Source organism: Chanos chanos, chromosome 3, assembly GCF_902362185.1.
Source record: "Chanos chanos chromosome 3, fChaCha1.1, whole genome shotgun sequence".
In the NCBI taxonomy this organism is placed as follows: Eukaryota; Metazoa; Chordata; class Actinopteri; order Gonorynchiformes; family Chanidae; genus Chanos; species Chanos chanos.
This window is the reverse complement of record NC_044497.1, coordinates 14,355,403-14,380,699: the sequence shown is the minus strand read 5'-3', so window position 1 is coordinate 14,380,699 and position 25,297 is coordinate 14,355,403. Positions and strand designations below refer to the sequence as shown.

The 25,297-nt window shown below is 40.3% G+C and overlaps 1 protein-coding gene across 7 annotated transcripts; it reads left to right on the top strand.

The window, feature by feature from the left end:
• The first annotated feature begins 10,393 nt into the window (after positions 1-10,393).
• Positions 10,394-23,612, top strand: ptbp2a (polypyrimidine tract binding protein 2a). 7 transcript variants are annotated; one of them, XM_030768532.1, is made up of 14 exons: positions 10,394-10,453; positions 11,852-11,882; positions 13,927-13,987; positions 14,853-15,034; positions 15,306-15,449; positions 15,628-15,792; positions 16,014-16,124; positions 16,273-16,471; positions 18,870-18,985; positions 20,677-20,710; positions 21,230-21,322; positions 21,528-21,744; positions 21,831-21,908; positions 22,038-23,612. In XM_030768532.1, the coding sequence occupies exons 1-14, from the start codon at positions 10,446-10,448 to the stop codon at positions 22,165-22,167; spliced, it is 1,569 nt and encodes a 522-aa protein (XP_030624392.1). In that variant the 5' UTR covers positions 10,394-10,445; the 3' UTR covers positions 22,168-23,612. The 7 variants fall into 7 exon arrangements, with proteins under 7 accessions (XP_030624392.1, XP_030624386.1, XP_030624390.1 ...); XM_030768526.1 differs by having other exon boundaries at positions 16,273-16,483; positions 18,801-18,985; XM_030768530.1 differs by having other exon boundaries at positions 13,927-13,993; positions 16,273-16,483.
• The last annotated feature ends 1,685 nt before the right edge of the window (positions 23,613-25,297 follow it).

The window sequence follows — 25,297 nt, the reverse complement described above, 5'->3', positions numbered from 1 at the left end:
CTGCTTATCACTGGGGAAAGAAAATAATACCATCAGACTAGATAGATTTTGTGATGTTCAACCGTTTTATCTTCATGTTTTATAAGCCATCTATGAGGAGCAGTTTATACATGGTCTACATTTTTACGTACAATAATTTCACGTGTATCTGTATGTGTATCCTTTTATTTTGTGGATAATGTGATCTTATTTTATAGAGAATGTACTCGAGGTTTAATTCTGCAGCTCTGCACCAGAAGTGAACCTGGACTGCAATAGATGAACAATGCCTTTGGCTGTCATTTCTATGTAGGTTAAAGGCCAAAGACCAGACTTTTCCATATACTCCCAATATGCTTCAAATGTTCTAACATTTACACCACAGTACGGCCCTTGGCAATCAGATCTGTAGTCTGAGAGAAGACATGCCTCATGCCCCAAAGCTTCTATGCAAATAATTTGTAAATGCTACAGAATGCTATTGGGAAAACACTTTGTGTTGTTCTCAGTGAGCTATTCCTATTGCAAGTCCTCAGTTTGACAAAACATTTCCCCTTTTCACATAAACTACAAATAAATGATTCATATTTATGCATACAAATCAGGATAAATATAACCAGTGTTCACCCAGGTTCACTCAATCAACTTTCTGATGACTTGAGGCTGCCCTTCACTGAAAGTGGGAGTTATTCTAGCCTTGGATTTGCTCTGATTGCAGTGTTTAGTGAGGCTTTGAGAGGTCACTGGCCCTATCTCCCCTCCCTCAGTAGGTAATAGGCATTCTCTAGGCCAGAACACTCTCTGCCAACCCCTGCCTTCCTTCACTGTCCCAAACTCTCAGCACATCCAATTTTCCCTAGCCATGACGCCATAGGCGTGCTATCACCTCTCCCATCAGTGCAGTGTCTCCGAGTCACGATAGATCACTGCACAGATCCCCCTCTTTAACCTTTTTAACCCCCTCTCTGCCTGCTGATACAGCATCCTACGGATGTAACATCGCCACTTCTATATCTGATGCTTACCTGGCACTGTTGTCCCTGAGTTTGCACAAGCTTGGCGAACTCAGGGCCTGATTGGAGGATCCCTCGGTTGTAAAATGTCCACCCGCTGCTCTGTTTGTGAGCATTCTCATCGTGGGTAAATGAGTTATAAAGCCAATAAGAGGCAACATGGAGGGAGGGAAGTGGAAACTGTAGCAGAATAAAAAAAGAAAAAAAACACAGGGATGCATCAGGGTGGATTTAGTGGTTTGTATCCGTCCCCGTGTCTCTGCGTCAGTGGTGATGGGCCACACGAGACTGGAGACAGCTTGCGGCTCTCTGTTTCATCTCATTTTCATAATCATAAGGCATCCTGGTGCTGCAGCTGTGCCAATATTGTGTGGGCCACATTGGGGGAAAAACATGATTATATTACCCTGTAAGAGGTCCAGGCTTGGGCTCCGATTGGCACCGAATGGGCCTCTAAAAGGCAGACTTGAGAATTATAGAAATTGGATCAAATTTAGAAAAATGGACCCAATTCCATTTTCTCTCTCTCCCTGTTCCTGCTATTCACCATTCTAGCTACACAGATAACAGAGAGTGTAATAATAATAATAATAATAATAAAAATAATAATAATAAAGGAAACACAGCAACAGAAAATACATTTCAGGACCCAAAAGATGAAAAGGTAAGCTGAGGGTGTGTTTTAATGAATTTCCAAAGCGTCCCCCAGCATCCCCAAGATGACCTGATAACAATATATTAGTTTGTGTCCTTTTCTCCCCCCTACAATGCAATGCATAGACAGCTGTTCAGGCAGCTGCATTTCTCCTATGTGGACAGGAGTCTGGGAAATTGTCCTTCAACTCAGCACAAACAGTCTCGGGCACAATAGCAATGCATGAATATTTGATCATACCTGACCTTGTGACGATGCCCATTGTGTGACTATTCATTACCTTCAGTTGATGTGGAATTTGTCCTGACAAGCGCATGTCAAAGCCAAAGTAAGGCGTAACATTTTAAGCATTTCGGTTATTTTCACACATAGTTTCTCAATTCAGTTTTATTTCATCCTTCTGATTGTTTTCTGCTTGAATAATTTGCATTTTTGTGGGGCAAGAAAAAATGAGCCCATATGTAGTTTAGTAGTATTGATTTATATATTGATATGTTATAACCACATAAACATCACATGTCCCCCCCTTTGAATTGACGTACTATACAGCAGAAATACCTACACCAATATTATAAAGGATTCTACATATGTTTAATATTAATTTCAATACTAATTACTCAAATTTTCAGCCACAAAAATCGCAGTGAAGTTGGCATTTTGATATACAAACTTTAACAGCAATATGAGAGATCTAACAAATTTTGAAAGATGGCTGTCAGTTGAAGTCCAAGTTGCAGGTAGCCTACATCAGTTGTAGAATCTGCAACATTATTAAATGTATCAAGGGGAACGGTGACAAAAATCATGACAGCATATGCCAAATGAGAGGAAAGCAAGAAGAGAGAGGAACAGTACTTGCAAGTGGAGGCTGACCAACAAGGATGGATATTTCGTAAGATAAGTGCTAAAACACTGCAAATTCTGAAGTTCACAAAACTGGTGTTCATTGTAGGACTGCCATTCAAAACTAGCTTATAAATAAAGCCATTTCGACGCAATGACAATAACTTAATAACGAAATAACGATAACGAAAGCAAACCTTGGACTTTTGTGTCATGGCCTTTTGGTGTTCATTTTACTGTTTTTCCTGCATCTGAATGGAGTTATGTTTGGAGACAACCATGAAACCTTTACCAGTATTGCCCAGCCAGCGGGCCTAGATTCCACCCAAATCTTCCCAGACTCATTCCATGGCCAAAGTTATGTTGCAAGTTGGTTGGTTGGACGGAAAAGGACAACATGAGGATTTAATGGCTAGAGAGAAAGAGAGAGATGAATGTTTGCTTATTGTCGGTAAAAAACCTATCTGCACCTGGGTTTGTGAAGCCGGCACCAGTAGATGATGGCTTACAGCTCTGGTGGCTCCATCCCTAGATCATCACAAAGCTGGTGCATATGGGGGGACTGAATAACTCATTTGAACTTTGTCTGTGTTTGTTGTCTCTTGTCTTTTGTTTGGAACTCTTTTTTCTTTCTTTCTGTGCACAGACCTGGGACTTGTCTTTTTTTGTGTTCCTCCTGGGAGTTCATATTTTGAAAAGACATATTATTGGCCCTTTTGGCATCCATTCTGCATTTCTGGCCTTTCGATTTTTTTCCCTCAAACCTTTCCTAGAAGAATACAGCATCTGAAGATTGGCTGGTTTTAGCCCTTTTGGTGTTGGTTTTGAATTTTGGAACCTCTACTTTTTTGTTTTCTTTTATGGGATTTCTTTTGACTCTTCTAATGGACCACACAGTTGTAAATAAAATGTAAAATATTGTGAAGCTTCAGTTTGTCTCAGCTTGTACTGAGAAAAATGAGAAAAATACTTGCAAATGCAAATGTCATTTCATCTTATCTAGTTGTAAAAGCTTCTTGATGTGAATCTAATGTTTACTTTAACTTGTCTATGAATATTTGAACAATATAGCTGTTCATGAGTGAACAGAGTTTACATTTCAGTAACACTGAGGCCCTTTCTTTCGTTTACAATTAGCACTATGCTCATTACTTCTAATGGACTGTTAAAGCCTTTTCCCAATTGTTATAAATTATGGCAGACTTGTTAAATGGGTAACCATCTTATGAGTCAGTTGTTCTCAATATTACTATGCTTGGTAACATTTCAGCCAAAGAATTCACAAACCACTTTAGAGTCATTCCATCTCAAATCACACAAAATGACCTCAAATGGGCTTATGCGGGGCTGTAGGGTCGATCCACTGGTGGAGTTCGGCCATTTATCTGGTTTCCCCATGCCCAAATCCCTGTCAGAAAGGAAGTTTTGACAACTTGGAGCATCAAAATCATTTTTATGGAATATTTTGTGACTTCTTCAAAAGTGTTTCAGAAAGAGATTGTGGAGACGAGAGCCAAGAAGTAGGTTTAACACTGAGAGGAGTGCTTTATTTGTGAGGGGCCCTTTGTCTGTTTGACTGGCGCTCAGGGTACTGGCGTATAGGTGCTCAGTGTGGTGTAGGTCTGATGCCAGGCTGAATCTTTTGGCTGGTTGGTGGCTTCTGGCCGGTTTCAGTGCAGGGTCTAGTAGGCGTTGAACCCTGGGCTCCAGGATGGCTGGTAAGAGCTCTTCCTCTGGACTACCCTGCTGGCAGTGCTCAGTGTGAGAGGCAGCTCAGATCAAGTCTGTGGGAGAAGAGGGATATCCATTAGATCCCTCTGTCGTCTCTGCTTCCTTCTCCTTATGCTTGCTCCTTTAGCTGACACATGATGGATCTCTTGATGAGCTGCCAGCCATGCCTGCTTAGGTTTTACCACCGTTACTCCATGTTCCACCATTTCTGTTTTGGTTGACCATGTGCTTTTGTTGTTGTTACCTTGGCCAAGCGGTTGCTGTTTTTCCTGAGTGTGGTCCTAAAGTGGCATGGCTCGGCAGAGGACCAGCGTGGCACTGATCCTCTAAGACACAACCGTCACAGTGTGTATTTTGAGTGGACACTTATCTATCTCTAACAAGACCAATAATCTCAGAACAAGTTGACATCATAGGTTCATGGGTGTTGAACTCCACAAGTAACTCTGTTCCTGGTAACATTCTCTGTTATACACATAATTGAACAGATTCACATGTGGTGTCATGATTACCAAGATGAGATGAAGCTGATCATTTTGCATGGCCTATCCTCACACCAGATCCAAACAGCACCAAACCTTCATGGGAAATTCTGGAACATAGTGTGATGTGAATTTCCATCTGTTTTATCTTTTAAGGAAGTGACGATTTTCTCTTGAGACAAATGATCCAATATTTCACTAAAAGAAAAACTCTTTAAAACTTTTGTAAGAGTATCCCTAAGAATGACAAAAACTGTCCAGAGGGAAAAGGGCAGTCCATCATAGGTCCCTATAATGCTTGGTTTTTGTTGCTTCTAATGTGCTGAATTCCAACCTAATGTAATATTGAAAGAATGCCACTTTAACAGCATATTCCTATTGAACTGTAACAAAAGAAAATGTAATCATAAGATTTGCAGGTTGAAATTATTCCTCGTTCTGATAAAGAATGACTCATACTGGATGATAACTACTTCATCAGCTGATAGGCCGAATTTCTCTTCTTTCCTCTGGAGCTCACTTACACTGATGAGCAGTGAAAACAGAGCAGAATATTTGATGAATCATATCTGTTTCCTGCATCATCAGATGTCCAATCATACGTTTTCTCACTGGTCACTCTTTACTGTGTCTGAATCCTAGAGAGATGAAACAGAATTGCTTTAATTTGCAACGAATTATGTTTGAGTTCTGTCATCAAACATATTTAAATATTAAATTAAAATACATAACAATCCCTAACAGTATATTTAGTGACTAACATACAGTGGGCTCCAAAATTACTGGCACCCCTGACTGGCAATGCACAAACAATACCTTAAAAAATATAAACAATATATTTATAGAGAAACTATTTTTTAGAGATATAATACCAACATGTGAGAAATACTGTACTATACTGATGTTTCAATGGAACCCACCAAAATCGCTTACTGATTTCATTAAAAATCAGTTTGCTCCACATCAAAGTTTCACAATTAATGACATCCTGAAAGATTATTGTAAATAACATCTACCAAAATTAAACCAGGAATTAAATTCCACTTATTTAAGTTTATCTAAGTCTTAAGTAACTATACCGAGCCATTACATCAGTGGTTCTGAACTGCAGTCCTGAGGGCCAGTCCTGCATGTCTTTATTTTAACTCTTCATTATCACAGTTAATTGAGCTAATCAATGATTAACGATGATTAACTTGATGATTAACTGATCAGTGAAATCAGGTGTGTCAGTCCTGAGCTCAGAGGAGTTAAAACAAAGATGTGCAGGACAGGGGGCCCTCAGGACTGGAGTTGAGAACCATTGCATTACATCACTTCCTGTTTCAGTAGGGTATAAAAATGAGGCAACACACATGCAATACCCCTTTGTCATCCAACACCATGAGGAAAACAAAAGAACTGGCAGTTCAAAAGAGACAGATGGCCGTAGACCTTCATAAATTTGGTAACGGTTACAAGAAGATCCACAAACGATTGACTATACTACTGAGCACTGTTAGGGCAATTATTAAAAAATTCAAAAGATATGGAACAGTCGAAAACCTCATAGAGGGTGGAGGGTGCAAATGTATTTTGTCCCCGAGGATGGTGAGAGAAGCAACAAAATCCTCAAGAATCACTGTGAAAGAATTGTAGACCTTGGTGGCATCTTGGGGTCCCCAGGTTTCAAAAAGTACCATGAGATGCTACCACTACAACCACAGGCTTTTTGGAGGGTTTGCAAAAAGAAAGCCTTTTCTGACCCCAAGGCACAGATGCAAGTGCTTGGAGTTTGTCAAACGTCATTTAAATTATGACTGGAAGAAGGTGCTCTGGTCAGATGAGACCAAACATTTTGGTCAGATACAGCATTGGCATGTTTGGCGTTGAAACAGAGATGCATACAAGGAGACCCACCTCATACCCATGGTGAAATATGGTGGTGAGTCAATGACGTTTTGGGGCTGTTTCAGTTCCAAAGGTCAAGGGGTGCTAGTTAAGATTGATGGCATAATGAATTCCACCAAGTATCAGGCAATTTTGGCTGACAATCTGGTTGCCTCTGCCAGAAGGTTGGGGCTTGGCCATAGGTGGACTTTCCAACAAGACAATGACCCAAAACATACCTCAGGATCCACACAGAAATGGTTCTGTGACAACAAAATCAATGTTCTGCCATAGCTATCTCAGTTGCTGGACCTCAATCCAATTGAAAACCTGTGGACTAAGTTGAAGAGGGCAGTTGATAAGTGCAAACCGAAGAATGTCAAGGATCTTGAAAGGATCTGCATAAAGGAATGGACCAGAATCACTCCAAATGTGTTCCTTGACCTTATCAAACATTACAGGAAAAGACTCCATGCTGTTATCCTTGCCAGAGGTTGATGCACTATGTATTAAATGAGGAGCGCCAAAATTTATGAAACCTTGATTTTGGTGAAATTCATTTTGTATTAAATTATTGTATGATTTTGATGGTTCCATTGAAACATTAATAATAATAATGTATTTCTAACATGATGATATTTTGAGTTTCTCTCTATAATTATCTTGTTTATATTTTTTAAAGCACTGTTTGTGCATCGCCAGTCAGGGGTGCCAGTAATTTTGGAGTCCACTGTACATGATGCAACACAATCTGTGTGAGTAGGCAGTGGATATCTTTGTAACACAGCGAGCAAGGCAGAAAGATAGATATATTTAATAGAGACTCAAATTGAAAATATGGTGTAGTATTGGCTCCCAGGCAGCATCATCAGCATGTTGATCTAGCACTTTTGTTTAGTGATGCTTGGCTGAGGTGTGTGAGGGCTGGAGGGTCCCAAGAAACATACACGTAGAAAATTGGAAATCAATACAAGTTGATACTCAGTAGCAAAGCAATGCTCTTTTAGTGATTGGAGAAATGCTATCATTAATGGTGGGACTATTTGAGTGAGTGGAAACATACACAGTCTTCTTCCTTTGTCAATAAGACGTGCTAGAGAAAAAGATAAGAGAACCTGGGAAAGGGAATCACTTGATTAATATAATCAGTCAAAAATACAAAACAAGAGACTTACTGGTAGTGATTTTCACGCAGATTAAATTAATGGATCTGTATTTTAAACTATGAGGCTTCAAAATAGACATATAATAAGTGTGATTTTTAGGGATTATATTTAACTACAACATCAGTTAGTATCAAAAGAGTGTCTATGTTTAAGAGGATAAATATTGGAAACTTTACTAATAATAATGAAAGCATTTTTCTCGTTTCGTACTATTACTACTTGTGTTTATAATCACTAAGATTAACACAGTGTTCCTCAGAGACATTTCAAGGACTAATGCTTCTATAATACTGCAGTTTTATAACATTTCCCTGCATTTACAACATTTCTGCAGGCACTCATTCCAAGGCAGGCTGACTTCAGACGAGGGTATGATTCAGTCAGACAGCTTACTCGTTCTCTACACCTTATGAAGTGTCTGGTCCTGATGTGCTCTAAAGGAGAGCCAGAGCCAAATCAAAGTGCTCTGGGTCGCATTACAATGACATCATTTGTGAGCACATGACCCTGAATTCCCTGGTGATGTCAGGAGAATGACATCACTCTTGACATGGCTTGTCAGAACGGCCTTTATTTGTGCATCATAAGTATATCAATTAGTAACTAGGCCAAGACCCTGATGGATAATTTGACATGAATTTGAAATGTAGTGTTCAACAATATGAGGGATATTCTAATTCATTATTATGAGTTTATCAGTACAATATTTCACCAGACCAAAATGTTCCACTAGAAATGCCAGTGGTACACAAATATTACGGACATATTTTTATTTTTATATTATATTATAATACTATGCATCGAGATATTAAACCAAACATATAATATCAGAAATTGCATGATGATGTTTCTGCCAATACAAACACATAAAAAGTGCTTGCAGAATGTACTGTCAATAAAATGAAGACATAGTAAGGAGAACATATACTGTTGGCACACATGAACACAAGAGACCAAATATAAAATCTTGTAACTGCTCCTCACTGTTCATTGATAAGCTGCACCCTTTTCCTGTGTCTTGGCCAAAAGACCAGACCATAAGATGTTCCCATAGCAAGGTTGAGTGTACACCTGAGGTTAGCACAATAACCACATTCATATCATATCTGATTAGCATGCTACTAGCTAAAAAGAATATTACTTGTCTTGCTTGAGACAGGATTGGATGTCATTTAGCTGTTGTATCCCTCACTCTGGCTGATAAATGGTAGTGATTAGGTGGGCGGCTGACAGTTTGCTTATTTTTCTTCCGCTCAGAGGGCTCATATCAACTAATTTCAACATGGCAGTCTCGGAAGCACAACTTAGTGTTTGGGGAAATGTCATTTTTAATTAAATCCCAGGTTCTTTAAGATAAGCAGTTAGACATTAATTTCACCTGGGGCGTGAAGTTGCATAGAGCCAGAGTAGCATGACGTATGTCTGTCAAATTTAATGATATGCAAAAGCTCTATTTCTATTTTTTTTTCTTCACCACATTAAGTGAGACAAAGACCTTCAGTCACATGTATGATTCTGTAATATTAGCAGCGTGTAATGTGTTTGAATCAACAATATCAACTTTTGGTATACTTTTGGATATCCATGAATGCTTTGTGCAAATGTATGAATATTGATAATAAGGTATTCTTCACAAGAGTTGTTTTTCTTAATTAAGTTATAATCAAATGCATTAAATGAACAATCATTCTTTTACTTTAAGTGAAAAAACCAAACAAACTCAGCATAAACAAACATTGGTTTACAAATAAACTCAATGCCAGAAAAAAATAGTGTATTAGTTAGTATAGAAATGCTTTATATAATCTGAAATGTCATTGGCAAGCGAGTCTTTAATTCACTGCTGTTAGTATAGATGCACGACTAACACAAAATGAAAATAAAGGGCTATGCTACAAATTCCATAAATCTGATTAAGAATAGACATGTAGACTGTTACAGACATTTAAATACACATCCTACATTTTGCAGCCCCTCAGTTTACTGAAAAACTACTGCATGATTTCCTCAGATTATGAAGTAGGACATCATTGATCAATGCTCTCTACTCGTCTCCCCCAAAAGGAAAAAAAGTAATTTATCTGCTTCAGTAGAAATGTTTGTTCCTAACAATGACTGTTTTTTAGACTTCTGTAACTAGTTCTGTAAGAAATGAGAAATCTTGTTCATTATGATTTTCTTGATCATTATGATACATTTTTGTAATGTCTACATACGCCGTTTACATTATCATGACAAAGAAAAAAAAAGAAAAGAAATGTGTCATTGCAGATTAATCAGGGTTTCACATTGCTCAGATATCCAAGCATATGAACAACCCTCCGTCTAACACACACAGACACGCACACACAAACGTAAATATTTTTATCCTAGGTGGGTTTCAACACAAGCTTTAAAATATTTAACGTTTTAAACGTTAGGACATTTTACCGCGGTATATAACATATATATATATACTCAGAATTTTATAGTGAATATACTATGATGAAAATAATATTGTTTCAACATGAAAACTACTATTATTAGTAGTAGCAGTAGTTAACGTTCGTGAAGACCAGAGTGGCCTGTTTTTCGCTACCGTTAAGAGATTCGACAAGCTTCGTACTTTTCCGTCGCGATTTCCGCCTCCATTTTGTCGTCTTGCGCGCTGTTGGCAGAGCGGAAGAGTTGCACAGTTGGCTCTGTCGTAGAGATAGATTCCCTTGCCATGGACGGGTAAGCATTTACATTTTCAGTAGTTAAGCTGTTTTCTCGAATTTAAAAGTAGTGCATTATATGAAAAGACTACGCCATAAATGGCATTACTTTTTAGCTTGGTTACACAGCCTTCCCATCAAACCAGTTTCTGTGAAGATGAGTTTGCTAACGAGCTAGCCAAACAGCTAACTCATAAGCAAACGTTAACGCAGCGCAATGCTAAGTTACCTTAGCTAACAGTTAGCTAGCAGAACTCACTCACGTGTAGATTCCCTCTTAACCATAAAGTAAAACAAGTCAGGATAATTTAATTGAGGGGTTGTGCATTTTATTATTATAACTATAGTGAGCATTTACAGAGCCCATGCATCCAGTTTTGTAGCTAGAGAACAACTACACGCTTGAATATCCAGGAGGATGGAGTTGCTCTTCAGAACTAAGGCGCGTTGTGGCTAACTAGATACGAAAGGTGTGTCGCCGGTAGGAGCCTGTTGGAAGTCTTTTGTTTGTTGAGAGAGTGAAAACCGAGAAGGACCCTCGCTTTAAACTCCAGCTGTGTTTCACATGTTTGGCAAAATAATGTTAATGGGCTAAATTTTGTCGCATCCTCAGTTCAGTCGGTGACTTAGTGTTACTGTCAGTCTGGTTTTGTTGACGACAAGTTTGGCGTTAGCCAGCTAGCAAGGAGGGCTAACTCATTATCTCAGCTAACCTAGGTAAGTGTGCCGGCGGAGGTAGCTAACAAGTTAGCTTACCACTTAAGTGTCTAGATAGCAAACTTGGCTATATTGACTAGATGTGCACTAGAGGCAGTTACTTAACACGTAACATTCAAGAGAGCATTGTTTTCAATGTTTCAACACTTGATAGATCCCTGATTAGGTGAATTGAGATTTGATGTTATTTTTACATAAAGAGAGTTACAGTACGCTTGGTCGCAGTGGGAGGCCATGGCCTGTTGTTTGAGATGTGTTGTGAACTAGATTGTTCACATTCACCATAGTGCATGCATCTCTTATCAACTGTAGAACTAACTTTCCGTAGGATGTTATTTTGCTGATCTCTCTCCACTACGAATAAACGTTGGTCATACGAAATTGATTGATTTGGTTAGTCTTCGTCCAGTGCCGAGAAGTTTGCTACAAAATTGATACCTTCACATCCATTATTCGAGCATAGTTTTCATAACTAATTTTATTGCTATAAAAGTGCTGTAGGTCTCAGCGTTTAAGACGTGAACCTACCATAATACTGCTTAAGTACGTTGCCTTTTCCCCTTCAGCATTCAGTGATTCTCAGTGGCTCAGCATCACTGTTTTGCCATTCATGGGTTTTTCTTTTCCTGTTTGTACATATTATTAATCAACAATTAAATGAAAAAAAGGTTATCTGCAATTAAATCTCTTTGCTTTTCAGCATTGCCAGTGATGTTGCGGTTGGTGTAAAGGTAAGCTTTCTTCATGGATCCATCTAGATGTCTTGAGAGATTGTAAATCCCTTGTTACTTAGGCTTCTCTGTGTCTCTTGGGCTCAAAGGGTGTCATCAGTACAAGTCATAAGTCTTTACTTTTATGCTCTGTAACCTGTGTGACTGTTTTAATGGCCAACAACAGTCTCTCCAGGTAGAACTCTCTGCTGCCTTAAGCAAGAGCAACTAACAGCAGTCTACAGGTGGAATCATTTTTGATGCTTAAAGGGGTTTTTCCTCACCTGTGGCATGGTGGGAAGATGGAAACCACAACAGAAACTTAATCCCACTGTTACCTGAGAGGTGATGGTGTTCCATCAGTTGCAGCTGCAGTGTAGCTGCTCAAAGACAATCCAATATCTGCACTGATACTCCTGAGCTGAGGCATAAGCTGAGCTGTGTTATTTTTTATTGCATAACTAAGCTGCGTTTAGTAGTTTTTGAGATTTTTTTTTTTATGTAGCTTGATGCGGAAAATATCTCGCAGGTGCTTTCACAAGGTTTTGTTGTGCGTTTTCCCTTTGTCGGAGTTGCGTTTGATCATTTGATGCTGACAGGATTAGGCTAACCTTTGCATTGGGCAGGAGCTAAAAGTCAGTTGAAAGGCTGAGTCATCATTCAGCAGTATATATTACACTTCTACGCACAGCATTGTAATGTATCACATTCAGAATGGCTGTCAGAAAATGATTGGTCATATTCATAAAATAACATATTTTATTTAAGTGACAAGTTCAGGCTTGTTTTATCTAATATTTTTTGACTTGGATCGTTTATCTCTGTTGCCCATGGTACAGCACCATGTGAAATTTAAGAAAAAGCTTGCTTGACTAATGCATTAGAATTCACATTTAGTTTTTTTTCCCCTTTCAGATATTATGGGTTTATTTAATTGCTCTTCCACTTTAGGGGGAAAAAGAGGCCAATTCAAGCTTTAGGTAATGTCAGCGTAATTCATTTTGATAGTTGGGAAAGAATTGCCAAAACTATTTAAGTGCATTATTGGATGTCCTATGGCTTAGGTCTGTTGTCTGTAATTGAAAGAGTAGTAGCTTTGTCAGGAGATTTAGGCTTGTCTGTCGGTTAGATATTAAATATGTTTCAAGTTTCCATCTGTGACCTTCATGATATTAGACTGGCAGTAATTGAATGCAGCCTGTTTGTGTCTAGGATAGTTAAGGAAATCTCGTCCTGTTTCAGAAATGCCTTCTGATCACTGATCCACTAACATGGTTTGTGTTCCATGAGCACCATTTCCCCGTTGCAAAACCACGTTAACCTGTCTTTGTGGGAAAGTAGTTGGGTGGGAAAAAAACACAACATTTTTTTTTAATATAATTTTTTGCTTCCGGCCACCCCCCCCCCCCCCCAACTACCAGCTGCAAGGAGCAGCATTCATACAAAATCACCCCCTCAAATCCAAGCTTTTAGATGCCTTCGTCAGCTGTAGTGCTTTCAGATGCCTTGGTCAGCTGTAGTGCTTTGTCAAACCTTTGTTAGAAGTAACTTTATTGTGCTCTTATTTATTTGTGCTCTCTGGCTTTAAGGTTGGCGCAACGTTTGGTTTATCACAGTTATAAAATGCTCTGTCTGGTGAAGGGGGGGGGGGGACTATGGAATTCACTCCCAGGCCTAAACCTAAGACACCCTATTAGGCCGTGTGGTTTGTGAAGTCCCAACATTTGCCTTGTGTGTCCCATCAGTCAGATTTAGCTGTTGTGGGTACAGCCGTGCGCGGCTTCGGCTGCAGACAGCTCCGTGCCTTTGGGGAGCAGGAGGAGCTGGGGATGAGATGACACCATCTGACATTTTAGACTGGGCGAGATTAAAACAACAAAAGAGAAGAAATATAACAGGGACGTGACCGCGCCTGGGTTTTACACGGCCTAATTTCTCAAAGTTGTTTTCCAAGCACAGCATTTCACCGTCTCTTAGAGTAGCTCGAGAACAGGAGGGGAAATGTATTTATCGGAAGCAGCTGTCTTAGTTCTTAACCCATCTCTCTTTTTTTTTTCTCTTTCAGAGAGGCTCAGATGAGCTGCTGTCTGGCAGTTTGTATAATAGTCCCAACTCAGGGATGAGCAGTATCAGTGGTAAGTGGAGCCATGGTCTTTCTGTCTCTCTTTTTTAAAATCCCGTAGAACGATATTAACATAAGTCATTTGTTCTACCACCGAGGGCATTGAAGGAATTCAAAGGCTGAGGAACGTATCAAAGTCAAAGTGTTGTATAAGCAGATCTTGTCCTTGGATGAGGCAAGTTGCGTGTGAACAACCTCATGCTCCTTCGTAGGTGGGCACCCACACAAGCAAGCATGTGCTTGGAATTGAGATTATGGATGCTGTGCATCTTATTATGGTTCTTCAGAAGATACTTTTTCAATGCAACCTATTCATAGAGGGGAAAAGGCATTCATCTGCCTGAGAGGGCCTTTGTCTCCAGATTTTTCTCATTTAACTATCTCAATAGGCGCCTTAAAATGTAAGGGAAGAGCAAACTTCAGTGGAAATTCTTCGTTTTATGAATTTTCAGAGAGAGAGATTTTTTTTTTCCCCCCAACTGATAGCCATTGCAAAGGCCTCGTTAATTCAAGAAAAAAATATCAGTTATCCAGATGAATGTTTGTATTGTGTTGTAGAGATGATGCAAGGCTTTCTTAATGAAAATAGCCACAGATAGAGATGAATAGCCGTGACAGCAAATGTGTGTCAGATGATCTAAAAGTGAAGGTTGATTTTATGCATATGAGAGAGAGAGAGAGAGAGAGAAACTGCATTTTGACTGATGTAGAATATCATGAACTAGGAACACGTTCCTAACATCCTGAAAAGTCATTGCTTGCCTGAAACAAATTCTGTTCCCCCGGGAGGTTATTTAGACGACGAGCTATTTGTTAAAAATGCATTTTGCCGTTAGTCAGTGTTGAATTACTTTGAATTTGCTCGTTAGATGGCACATCTAATGGAAGTGACAGCAAAAAGTTAAGAGTGGAGGACAGAATGGATGCTCCACCTTCCCGCGTCCTCCACATCAGAAAGCTTCCCAACGAGGTCACAGAAACAGAGATTATCGCCCTGGGCCTGCCTTTCGGAAAGGTCACAAATATCCTCACGCTGAAAGGAAAAAACCAGGTGAGTCCAGCACTCTGGGCCAGCGGTTTGTTTTGCTTGAAGCTCTATGGAGTGTTATATACATTATAATGACACTATAACTTAGTCCTCGTGCTGTTGCTGCTGCTCTTCGTTTCGTGTGGTATTTTCCACGTCGGAATGAAATGACAGCGGTCAGTTTTTAACGTTTATTATTTTTGGTTTGTTTATGTGTCGGTTTTTTTGTGTAATATCATGTGTGTAAGGCTTAAAGTGTTTCCAGTGTGACTGAATGTGGCTGGGGTATGCGCAGGCTTTCTTGGAGCTGGGGACAGAGGAAGCGGCCATGACGATGGTAAACTACTACACAGCTGTCACGCCTCACGTTCGCAACGTGCCCATCTACATCCAGTACTCCAATCACAAGGAGCTCAAAACAGACAATGCAGGAAACCAGGTCAGAAACATTCCCAGCATAACACGCTTAAATAAGATCTAACTGTAAACAGCGAGTTCTGAATGATGACCTAAGCTAATTGCGTAGACACAGGGCAGTTTTCACTGCTGATGAGTCTGACGATGTCCAGAACATGGTTGAAAAGTTAGCGCGTCTGATGTTTTTTCCCGGGGACTAGCGGGCGCAGGCTGTTCTCCAGGCCGTGTCAGCTGTGCAGTCCGGTGGGACTCCTACATCAGGCTCCACAGCCAGTGAGAGTGCACTTACACCAGCCCCCAGCCCAGTGCTCCGGATAATCATCGACAACATGTTCTACCCCGTCACTCTGGACGTGCTGCAGCAAGTGAGTCCCCCCGCCTCGAAAATGCTATATTACTGCATTTAATAGAAGTGAAAAAGAAAGTTAACCGTCTCCTAGTAAAATGTAGTTTCTGTTTGTGACAGAACGATTTTTGCTTTTAGTCTTTTGCTTTTATACTTTAAAAAAAAAAATGTTTTTTAGATCTTTATAGTGAGGTACATATGATGGTCCATTGATTTCTGTGTTCCTGCTCTCCTTTCTAGATCTTTTCCAAATTTGGCACAGTCATGAAGATCATCACATTCACAAAAAACAATCAGTTTCAGGCCTTACTGCAGTATAATGACCCGGTGAATGCGCAACAAGCCAAAGTGGTGGGTGCCCAACACACACTGTGCTACATTGGCAAATATGCCCAAGATTTAGAGATGTAACTATTCAAGATCTTCACTGTTTGTTCATCTCATTTCTCTCTCTCTCTCTCTCTCTCTCTCTCTTTTTTTTCTTTTTTCCTCCTCGCAGGCCCTGGATGGTCAGAACATATACAACGCCTGCTGTACTCTACGCATAGACTACTCAAAGCTTGTCAACCTGAATGTGAAGTATAACAACGATAAGAGTCGGGACTACACCAGACCAGAGCTCCCTGCCGGGGACGGTCAGCCTGCTGTGGACCCCTCTGTAGCCGCTGCCTTCAGCAAGGACTCCAACTCCCTGCTCGGTAAGATCCCAGGTATCTTCCTCTTTTTTTTTCTCCCTCTCTGTTCTGTGTCTTTGTGGGCTTTTGGGTTCTGGGCTCTGTCAAAGCTTGCACTTTAATATTCTCTGGCTCTCTGCCTCTCTTAACGGTCCAAATTCAATTTCCTCCTGCATCTGAAATCCTTTTACGTATGAAAAGAACAACCTTATTGTGTTTTCTTATTTTCTTTTTTTTTTTTTCGTGCATGGGGGTTAGGTTGTGTACTGGGACTATCATTATAGTGATATTGAAGTCATACGTTTGAGGATCTTACACAGCAGTATGTAAACACTATCTCTCTCCATACTCACTGCGGTTGCATCTGCCAAAATATTTACACTCCACTTCCATATTCATGAACACGCTCTCTCTTGGAGAAGGAGTTTTCGCCAGGGGTTTATTGAGACTTTATTGAGATCTTCATTGATCTCTGGAGAGATCATTTGCCAATGACATTCATTACGAAAGCCCTCATCCAAGCATATTTAAGGATTTTACTTTTTTTATAATGTTTATGGTGAGGTAATTATAGCATTATTATTAGTTGTTTCTTTTCTTGTGCCTTAACCCATGTGTATGAAATGAAAGAGGTGCCGGTGAAGCAGAGCGGAAATTCAGTTGGGGAAAAGTCTTGAGTTGAGGGGCAGTTCACAGCGAGGGAAAAAAAATGTTAAATATGTGTGGAAGTCGACACATTTATCACCTAATCCATTTCATTGTCGAGTGTTTTTGGTCTGGATTTTCTTTTTCTTTTTTTTTTCTTTTTGAGAAAAGGCTTTTTAAATATTCTAGAGTGTGCTTATAAGTTAAATAAAATGTCACGTAGGCTTATACCTTTCAATAATTTGAATGACCTTTAGCTGGGAATCTAAACGCCTGACCTCGTATTTTTAGATTCATCTGACATTTCCTTAGTGGCTTGTCCAGACCGGTACATTTTATTAATGTTGATCTTAAAATATTATTTAATCCAGTTCACTTAGAGCAAATGAAGTCACCAGACCAGCGCTAGAACACCACTTTCTACCTTCTCCTTTCATTACAAGTGTTTTAAATAGGAGATTATCCAAATAAGCAGCTGTGCTATTGCTGGCTGTCTGACGTAGAATATTAATGATGCATATGGCTCCGTGAGTCCCGTAAAGCAGAGAAAAACGGAGCTTTGCCTTGCAGAGTCCTATAGCTCCTCGACTGTTATTGGCAAGAGAAACACAGCTAAATGAACCTATCTGTTCCAGCACATTAATAGTTGAAATTGAATGTTGGGTAAACTGTGCGCGTTAACCAAGGTTTGTTTCTGCCTCCACCGTTCACCGCACTCTTCCTCTGCTCTAATTGTTTTGGCTGCTAATGGCAAAACTGAAAGGCTTCAGTTCAAATGAAAACACAGAACCACTGACTATTAAACACTCTTGCATTCTCCCCAACTTTTTCCCATCCTGTTTCTCAGTGTATTGTTTGCACACTCTAGATTTTGGTAGAAGTGAGTCAAATAGATAATTGCATTAATAGATAATTGCCAGCATATGGGCAGAACTGACATAAAGGGTCTGAAAGGAGCTGTGAGCCACCAGAACAACTTCATCCCGTGCCATTGATTTAATATGTGTCTTTAACTCTTGAGGGATGTGACACCATTCTTCCACCAGAAACATTCTCGTCTGGTGATGTGTTGGTGGCGAAAAATGCTGTATGTCCTTGTAGAATTATTAATATGTGTGCAGTTTGTGTTGGGAAATCCATGGCGTATCGTTTAGGTCATTTTCACGTTCCTCAAATGGTTGCGCGGTCACTCATGCTCTGTAGATGGGGAGCAGTGTCGACCTGGAGCAGGCCCCTCCCTTCGGAAGTGAAATGCATTCAGAATGGCTTTATAGTTATTGAGGTTTACATTGCTTTTCTCTGTGTGACTGAGTGGAATTGAAGCATGCTGGGAAAATGCACCTCAGAATCCTACACGTGAGTGTCCAGAACCCCTCATCATGACAAACAGACACTCAGGCCTGGAGCTTTTTTTTGGCCTCCACTACACAAACACTCAGCACTGAGAACAGGATGAAATAACGGGGAGGCTCGTGCCAAACCAGCCGCAACACACACCCTCTCAAGAGATCTTCTCCTCTAGCCACAGTAGTCAAAGTTTCACGCCGGACCCGTCACATTTTTATACAGAACCCACGAGCAAGATGGGACATAAACGCTTAAATAACTCGGGAACAATGCCGTCGTGAATACAGTCGTTTTTCCTATGCCTGGTATCTCTCATCTGTGTGTATTTGTGGCAGTGACATTGTTACATTGTTGCTGTGAGATGGGGTGTTGAAAAAGCGAGTGCTGTGTTTCGGGGGAGAGGAAGATGATTGTGTCATGCCCGTTGCAGGAGCGCTGAGTCCTCTGAGTGCGGCGGCTGCAGCAGCCGCGGCCGCGGGGAGGGTGGCCTTGTCCGGACACTCGGGTGCCAGTGGTGTCCTATTGGCCAGCAATCTGAACGAAGAGGTTAGTACATCCTTATTACTCTACCAACAGCCATAGACCGGCTCTAGAATGTCTTAATCAGCCACTATGTACCTCTGTGTTGCTTCTTATCATACCATGGTCCCGTGTCTATGTCGATTTTTTTTTTTTTTATTTCAGTCAGTAAAACTACTCAATGAAATGGAAAAAAATGCCCTTGTTGGAGACTTGTTTGGAAATCGCATCTGTTTGGTTGGAATCAGTTTTTAGAGAGCGTTTTTGTGAAACACTAGTTGCTCTGCCAAAACATTTGAGCGGTGCCATTATGCAATGTCAGTGCATAGTTTAACCTATCACAGATAAAAGAGAATTGAATGATTGTGCCCAATATCTTATTACTAATTGACTGTCACCCCCTAAAACTCAACCATTTAGTACATAATATGGTGATAATAAAAACAATAAACCAAAGGACAGTAATTACTACGTTTTCCCTTTTCAAGCATTTTCCCTCTGCCCTCTGTGCTTGCATTTGTCCTGTCTGTCTTGTCTTTTTTTTTTTTTTTTTTTAACCTTTCCTCTGGAAATTCAACTCTTGACTTTTCACTTAGTCGGCTGTGCAGGGTTCCTGTCCAGTCTCCCGACAAACTTTGGTCATTGTGTCCAAAACTTTCTCTTTGTATCTGTTCTCTGCTTTGTTGAGGTGAACCTAGTTAACTCTCTCACTCTTGTCTATTTAAGCTCTCTCTCTCTCTCTCTCTCTCTCTCTGAAAGTTTGTATAAAATCTTAGGGTGGCACCACCACCTCTCTGCTTTGAGAGAACCTCTAAATTTCCCACGTGGCTATCATAACTGTTCTCCACATGCGCCCTCACCGTGTGTGTGTGGAGTTAGACATGACGGCATCTGTTCATGCCATAACTCTACAAGGTGGTTTTTCAGGCCAAATCAAAGAAACAGGCGACTGTACAGTGCACCAGTTCTGAGTGATTTGCCTTTTGTTTCATACTCTGCCACGCTTCAGCTGCCCCCAGAACTTCCAGACCTACAGCATGCCTCCTTTTCCTCCTGGTCCTACTGTTGTTATTATCATTGTTATTCGTTTTTATACTGTGTAGACGATTTATTTGGTTTGAATGTATCCAACCCAAATGCTTACTGGGTGACTACATTTGGCACAATTATTTGCTTGTATATGTAGCTTTGTAGAAATGCATAAACCAGCCATTCTCTGACCAAACTCCTGCATTTCCTATGTACTGACCTGTATTTTATTTTTTGTCCCCCTACTTTTTTTTTTATTCTGCATTTGCCCCTCCCCCACCATCATACCTCACCCCCTTTCTCTCTCTCTCTCTCTCCCTCTCTCTCCCTCTCCCACTCTTTCTCTCTCCCTCTCCCCCTCTCTCTCTCTCTCTCTCTCTCTCTCTCTCTCTACCTCTACCTCTACCTCTACCTCTCCACATCTCAATCCGTCCCTCTGTCCCAACTCTACCCCATGACCTCCAAAACCTTACCCTGACCACACCTCACTGTTCATGCTTTGTGCTTGAACAAAAATGTTCCTCCCTGGACCAACTTGCCCCCAATTAACTGCCTTGACCCATGATCCATGACCACCTCATCATTCTACGGGAAACCACCCTTCGTTCTGGATGATCTGTTCATCTCCGCTCTACCTCGACTCTTCTCTCTACCTGTCTCACGCTGCTTGCTCTTCTCTCCTTCTAAAGATGGTTACGCCCCAAAGTCTGTTTACCCTCTTCGGTATGTTCTTGTTAGCACTCTACCTCTTTTGGTTTGTTTTGGTGTTTACTTTCAAAAGTGTTTTTATTTGTCTAGGTAACACTATTTTTATTTATTTATTTATTTATTTTTATTTTGAGCATACAGTACGAAAGGGTTTTTTTTGTTTGTTTGTTTGTTTTTCTCTGTCTCTCTTTCTCTCTCTCTCTCTCATGAAGTGGTAGATTTACCTTAATGCACGCGTAGAATATTTTTGGCATGTAGTCTTTTATTTTCCATCAGACACAGATTTTTTTTTTTTCCTTTTAGTTTTTTTTTTGTTTGTTTGTTTAAAATTTGTTTTTAGGGTCTTATCATAATCTTCTCACTTCTGTTCAGACTGTGATCATTTCATTCATGGCGCTAAATGTTCTACCTCTTCCACTGTCCAAGTCTCTCTTCTCTGAAATGCTAACTGTTCCTCACGTTTTCCTTTCTTCTTCCTCTTACTTCACCTCTACTTCCTCTCCACTCCTCTGCCTCCTTGTCACTCTAACGCAGGGGTGTATGGTGATGTTCAGAGGGTGAAGATTCTCTATAATAAAAAAGACAGTGCATTGATCCAGATGGCAGATGCCAATCAGGCTCAGCTGGGTAAGATCTGCTTTGCCTATTGTGACTCCTTTAACAGCTCAAAGCACATGTCAGTAGAATGAACTTGTCAAAATGTGTTTCTCAGGCCATTCAAGTCGCGTGCTAAATATTTGAGTCCTGTGTCGTGATGTGCTTTGATTGTTTGAGATGCCGCGTTAATTTTCCTCTCGTTTGTCTCTGGGTCATTACCGTCTGTGTGTGTCAGCGATGAGTCATCTAAATGGTCAGAAGATGTACGGGAAGATTATCCGGGTGACCATGTCCAAACACCAGACGGTTCAGCTACCCAGGGAAGGCCTGGACGACCAAGGGCTCACCAAGGATTTCACCAACTCTCCACTGCATCGTTTCAAGAAACCCGGCTCCAAGAACTTCCAGAACATTTTCCCTCCATCAGCCACTCTTCATCTGTCAAACATCCCGTGAGTAAAAGGCTCGAGACTTCAGGCTCTTGTCAATCTCAGTATAGCTTGTCAGTGGGCTGAGTCTGTGTTTTGTCGATTGACAGACCCGACATAACTGAAGAAGACCTCCGAGTACTCTTCTCCAACTCCGGTGGCACTGTGAAAGCCTTCAAATTTTTCCAGTAAGACTCATGTTTTGTCATTCTGTGTGGACTTTTTAAGGTCTCTAATGCTCTTTTCAAATGAAAGGACGAAGGTTTGGGCTCATATGGTATATCTGCCATCTCTCTCTCTCTCTTTTTTTCGCTCAGGGATCACAAGATGGCTCTTCTTCAGATGACTACGGTGGAGGAGGCCATTCAAGCCCTGATTGACCTCCACAATTACAACATGGGTGACAACCACCACCTGAGAGTCTCTTTCTCCAAATCAACTATCTGAAAAGAAACTAGGGAAAACCAGCTGCGTCTTTAAGCTTTTTTTTTTTTCTTCTTCTTCTTTTCTTCTTCCTAGCGTTACTTGTTGACTTTCTGGACTCTGGGGACCACAGTTCTTTTTTTTTTCCCTTTTAATTTTTATCAGTCATTCCTTGAGAAAAATTTTTGAAAAGAAAAAAAAAAAAAAAGAATTTAAAAAACACAATCCCTTTGTGAAAAATGGGAGGAAATGAATGTGCATTGAAGACATTTTACTCCATTTTTTTTCCGCCCTGTGCGCTGTTTGTAGACGAGCGTGATAGACAGGCAGTACATACCCCCTCCCCCTTTTTCTTCACTAAAAGGAAGGAATGGATGACAGTTAGTACCTCCTTTTTACTCTAATTTCTTGATAAAAATATGTGCCTTACTCGACAGAATAGCGTAAAACTCTTTTACATCCATACATTTTTCACAGATCCTTGCAGTCTGCTACTGGGGTAAAAACTAGGTTGTGGTGCGGGACATTTTGTACTAAAATGTTGTTCTCTTCTCCGTGTGATTGTACAGTTTGTCAAGTTTTGTCTCCTGTACACCTGACCTCTTGGTTCCTATGCTTTTTTCCTCCCCCGTTTCTTAAAACTTTTTTTGTTGTTGTTGTAGAGGTCTGAGGTACATAGTGAAATCAACAGTGAACTGTATATAACTTGAGAAGAAAAATCTCTGATGAGCCTCTTCTAAAGCTTTAATCCTCGTTTGAATCCATACCCTGATGAAATTGTCATTTTAGCTTTCAGGAAGACTAAGTTTAGATTAGATGCTGCTTGAGTTTGGCTTCACAGGTGTTCACCTTTCACTCTCCTTATATTTGTATTGCAGTTTCATTTTTGTTTTTTTTTTTTTGTTTTTTTTTGCTCTTTTATTTTGTTATTGTTGACGCTGAACCCAAGGACTTAGGATGGATGTGGTTCTCTTTGCATGTACTGACAAAATGAGGTAGTTTGGGGATTTCTGAGTAAAAAAGCAAAAAGAAACAGCTCATGCGTGTGTTAGAGGAAGTGAACAAACGTAAGCCTACACTCACATCACAACAATTGACTGAAGAGGGACAACCTGGAGGGACCAAAGTGAATGTGCCTTGAGTCTTAATTTAAATGACATTTTGGGGGGAAAATTCCATCAGTGTCCTCATTTTTTTTTTTATTTCCAAAAAAAACAAAAGGCGCGACCCCCCCCCCCCCCCCCCCAAGTCAGATTGTGAAATTTATTTTACGGTTAATTTCGGACAGCTCATCTTGTTTTGTGTTCTTTCACCTTTCACTACCCAGACCAATGCAAATTAGGTTCTTTGCCTGTTAAAGAAAATGGGTCATGTATATTTTCATATTAGTGGAATTTTTACATCTTTAGAATTGTAAGATTCGGTATTGTTTGGACGCGGCACAATTAAAAGATAATTTTCTAACAAAGCGGGAAGGTTTGACTGGGTTCTGTGTGTTTTTGATTTATCTGTCTGTTTTTCTCCCTCGATACTGTAGTCTGCTTTTACCTTTGGAGCATGCTCAATAAACACTTCTTTAGCTCTACATTCACCTTCTCTGTCTCTCTGCTGCCTCTGTCTCCTCTCTCTCACTCCCTTTCTCTCTCTCTGTCTCGCTCCCTTTCTCTCTCTCTCTCCTCTTTTCTCTCTCTCTTACCAGTTTCAGCTTAACTTTATTTCTGATTCCATGTCTGTCCTCAGGCTGGGAAAATGGTAAACAGATTACACCTACACATTTTGTGTTTTCAGAAAGTTTCCAAATTGTTTCCCATCCTGCATTTTATTTTGCATCAGATTAATCTCTCTTCCCTTAAACTTAGTGCTTGGGTCCAGTAGCTCAGTCTGCTTAATGAGTCTTTGAAGTATCATGCAGCAAATCCATTTTTCCATAAACTTTCTCTCTCTCTCTCTCTCTCTCTCATCCTTGCTGAAAAACATTCTCTTGCGCAGTTTCAAAATGTTTATGGCCATGTGTTGGAAACACGTATTTGTGCAGAAAGACTTGTGTGGTATTAGCTTTCAAAAGATTTCCATGTTCTTTTTATGGCTGTAAATAAGTTGTTAAATGAGCTTGGAATTCTGGGCAATGCTTTGTGCTTGAAAAGAGACATCTGTGTTTGATGTGTAGATTGTTTTACTGTGCCGCCCTTTTACATGATCCAAAACAGCGATGCACTTCGGTTGACCTTGGTCCTTAGCATAATGTTAGTTTATACACTTGAGAATTCGACATTCAGAATTTGCAATTGATAAATGAAAAGAGCAAAACAATGTTTTTTTGTCCCCTTAGTAAAGCCTTCTATTTTTTGAGACTTTGATGCTGATGCTTTGGGAAATTTCTAAATGCCTGAAAGTTTGCCACACTTTTACACACACACACACACATATATAAAACAAAACGTATCTCTCGGCCTTAGTTTGTGATATTCTTAACATGCATTAGTCAAACAAGTCGCTATTTTACCAAGACCCAAAAGACTAGGCTCTGAGCATTTTGCCCTGTGTTGTCTACAATCCGTATACATTTACATGAAAACATCACTTTTTAACAACTAAGTACAAGTAGACCCTCTGGACTTCATGCATTTACATTAATATAATGAACTGACGACTATCTCACTATGGACTATAGGGACGTCATCGTAAAAATGTTACAGCAGGGTCAAACTCTTCCTTATTATGTATGTAGAGTGACAGAACGGGCCTTTAAAAGAAAGTTAGAGACACATTTTTATATTCTTTCCCCTCCCAGTTGAAAATGATAGAGGCTTCGCTCCTAGCATTCCTGTACTTCAGCAGTCGCCCTGCAGATATTGAGTCTGCTCATCGGAAGGTTACACAATGATGGACGCCCTGTCTGCCTTTGTCTGATGAAGACAATTCTGTAGCCTGTTTCAAAGTTAGGCCCCGGACGGTGCGATTCATCACTGGGTAGACGGCAGCGTTGCTTTACGCTGCTTTTATTTTGCACACTTAAATCGAAACACTCGTGTTCTCAATCTACCTTTATAAACAAAAATGACGCGATAAATCAGAGCATGGACCCAGACCAAATCAATACCTCGTCTGGCCATGAATCATGTGTTCCAGACATCTGTATCCATTCGCCATCAGA

Bases quoted from the DNA above. Each gene is read 5' to 3' on its own strand.
- ptbp2a (XM_030768526.1), top strand. The intron at 15,450-15,627 runs GTCAGAAACATT...CCCGGGGACTAG, and splicing joins CAGACAATGCAGGAAACCAG to CGGGCGCAGGCTGTTCTCCA. The intron at 21,909-22,037 runs GTAAGACTCATG...TTTTTCGCTCAG, and splicing joins AAAGCCTTCAAATTTTTCCA to GGATCACAAGATGGCTCTTC.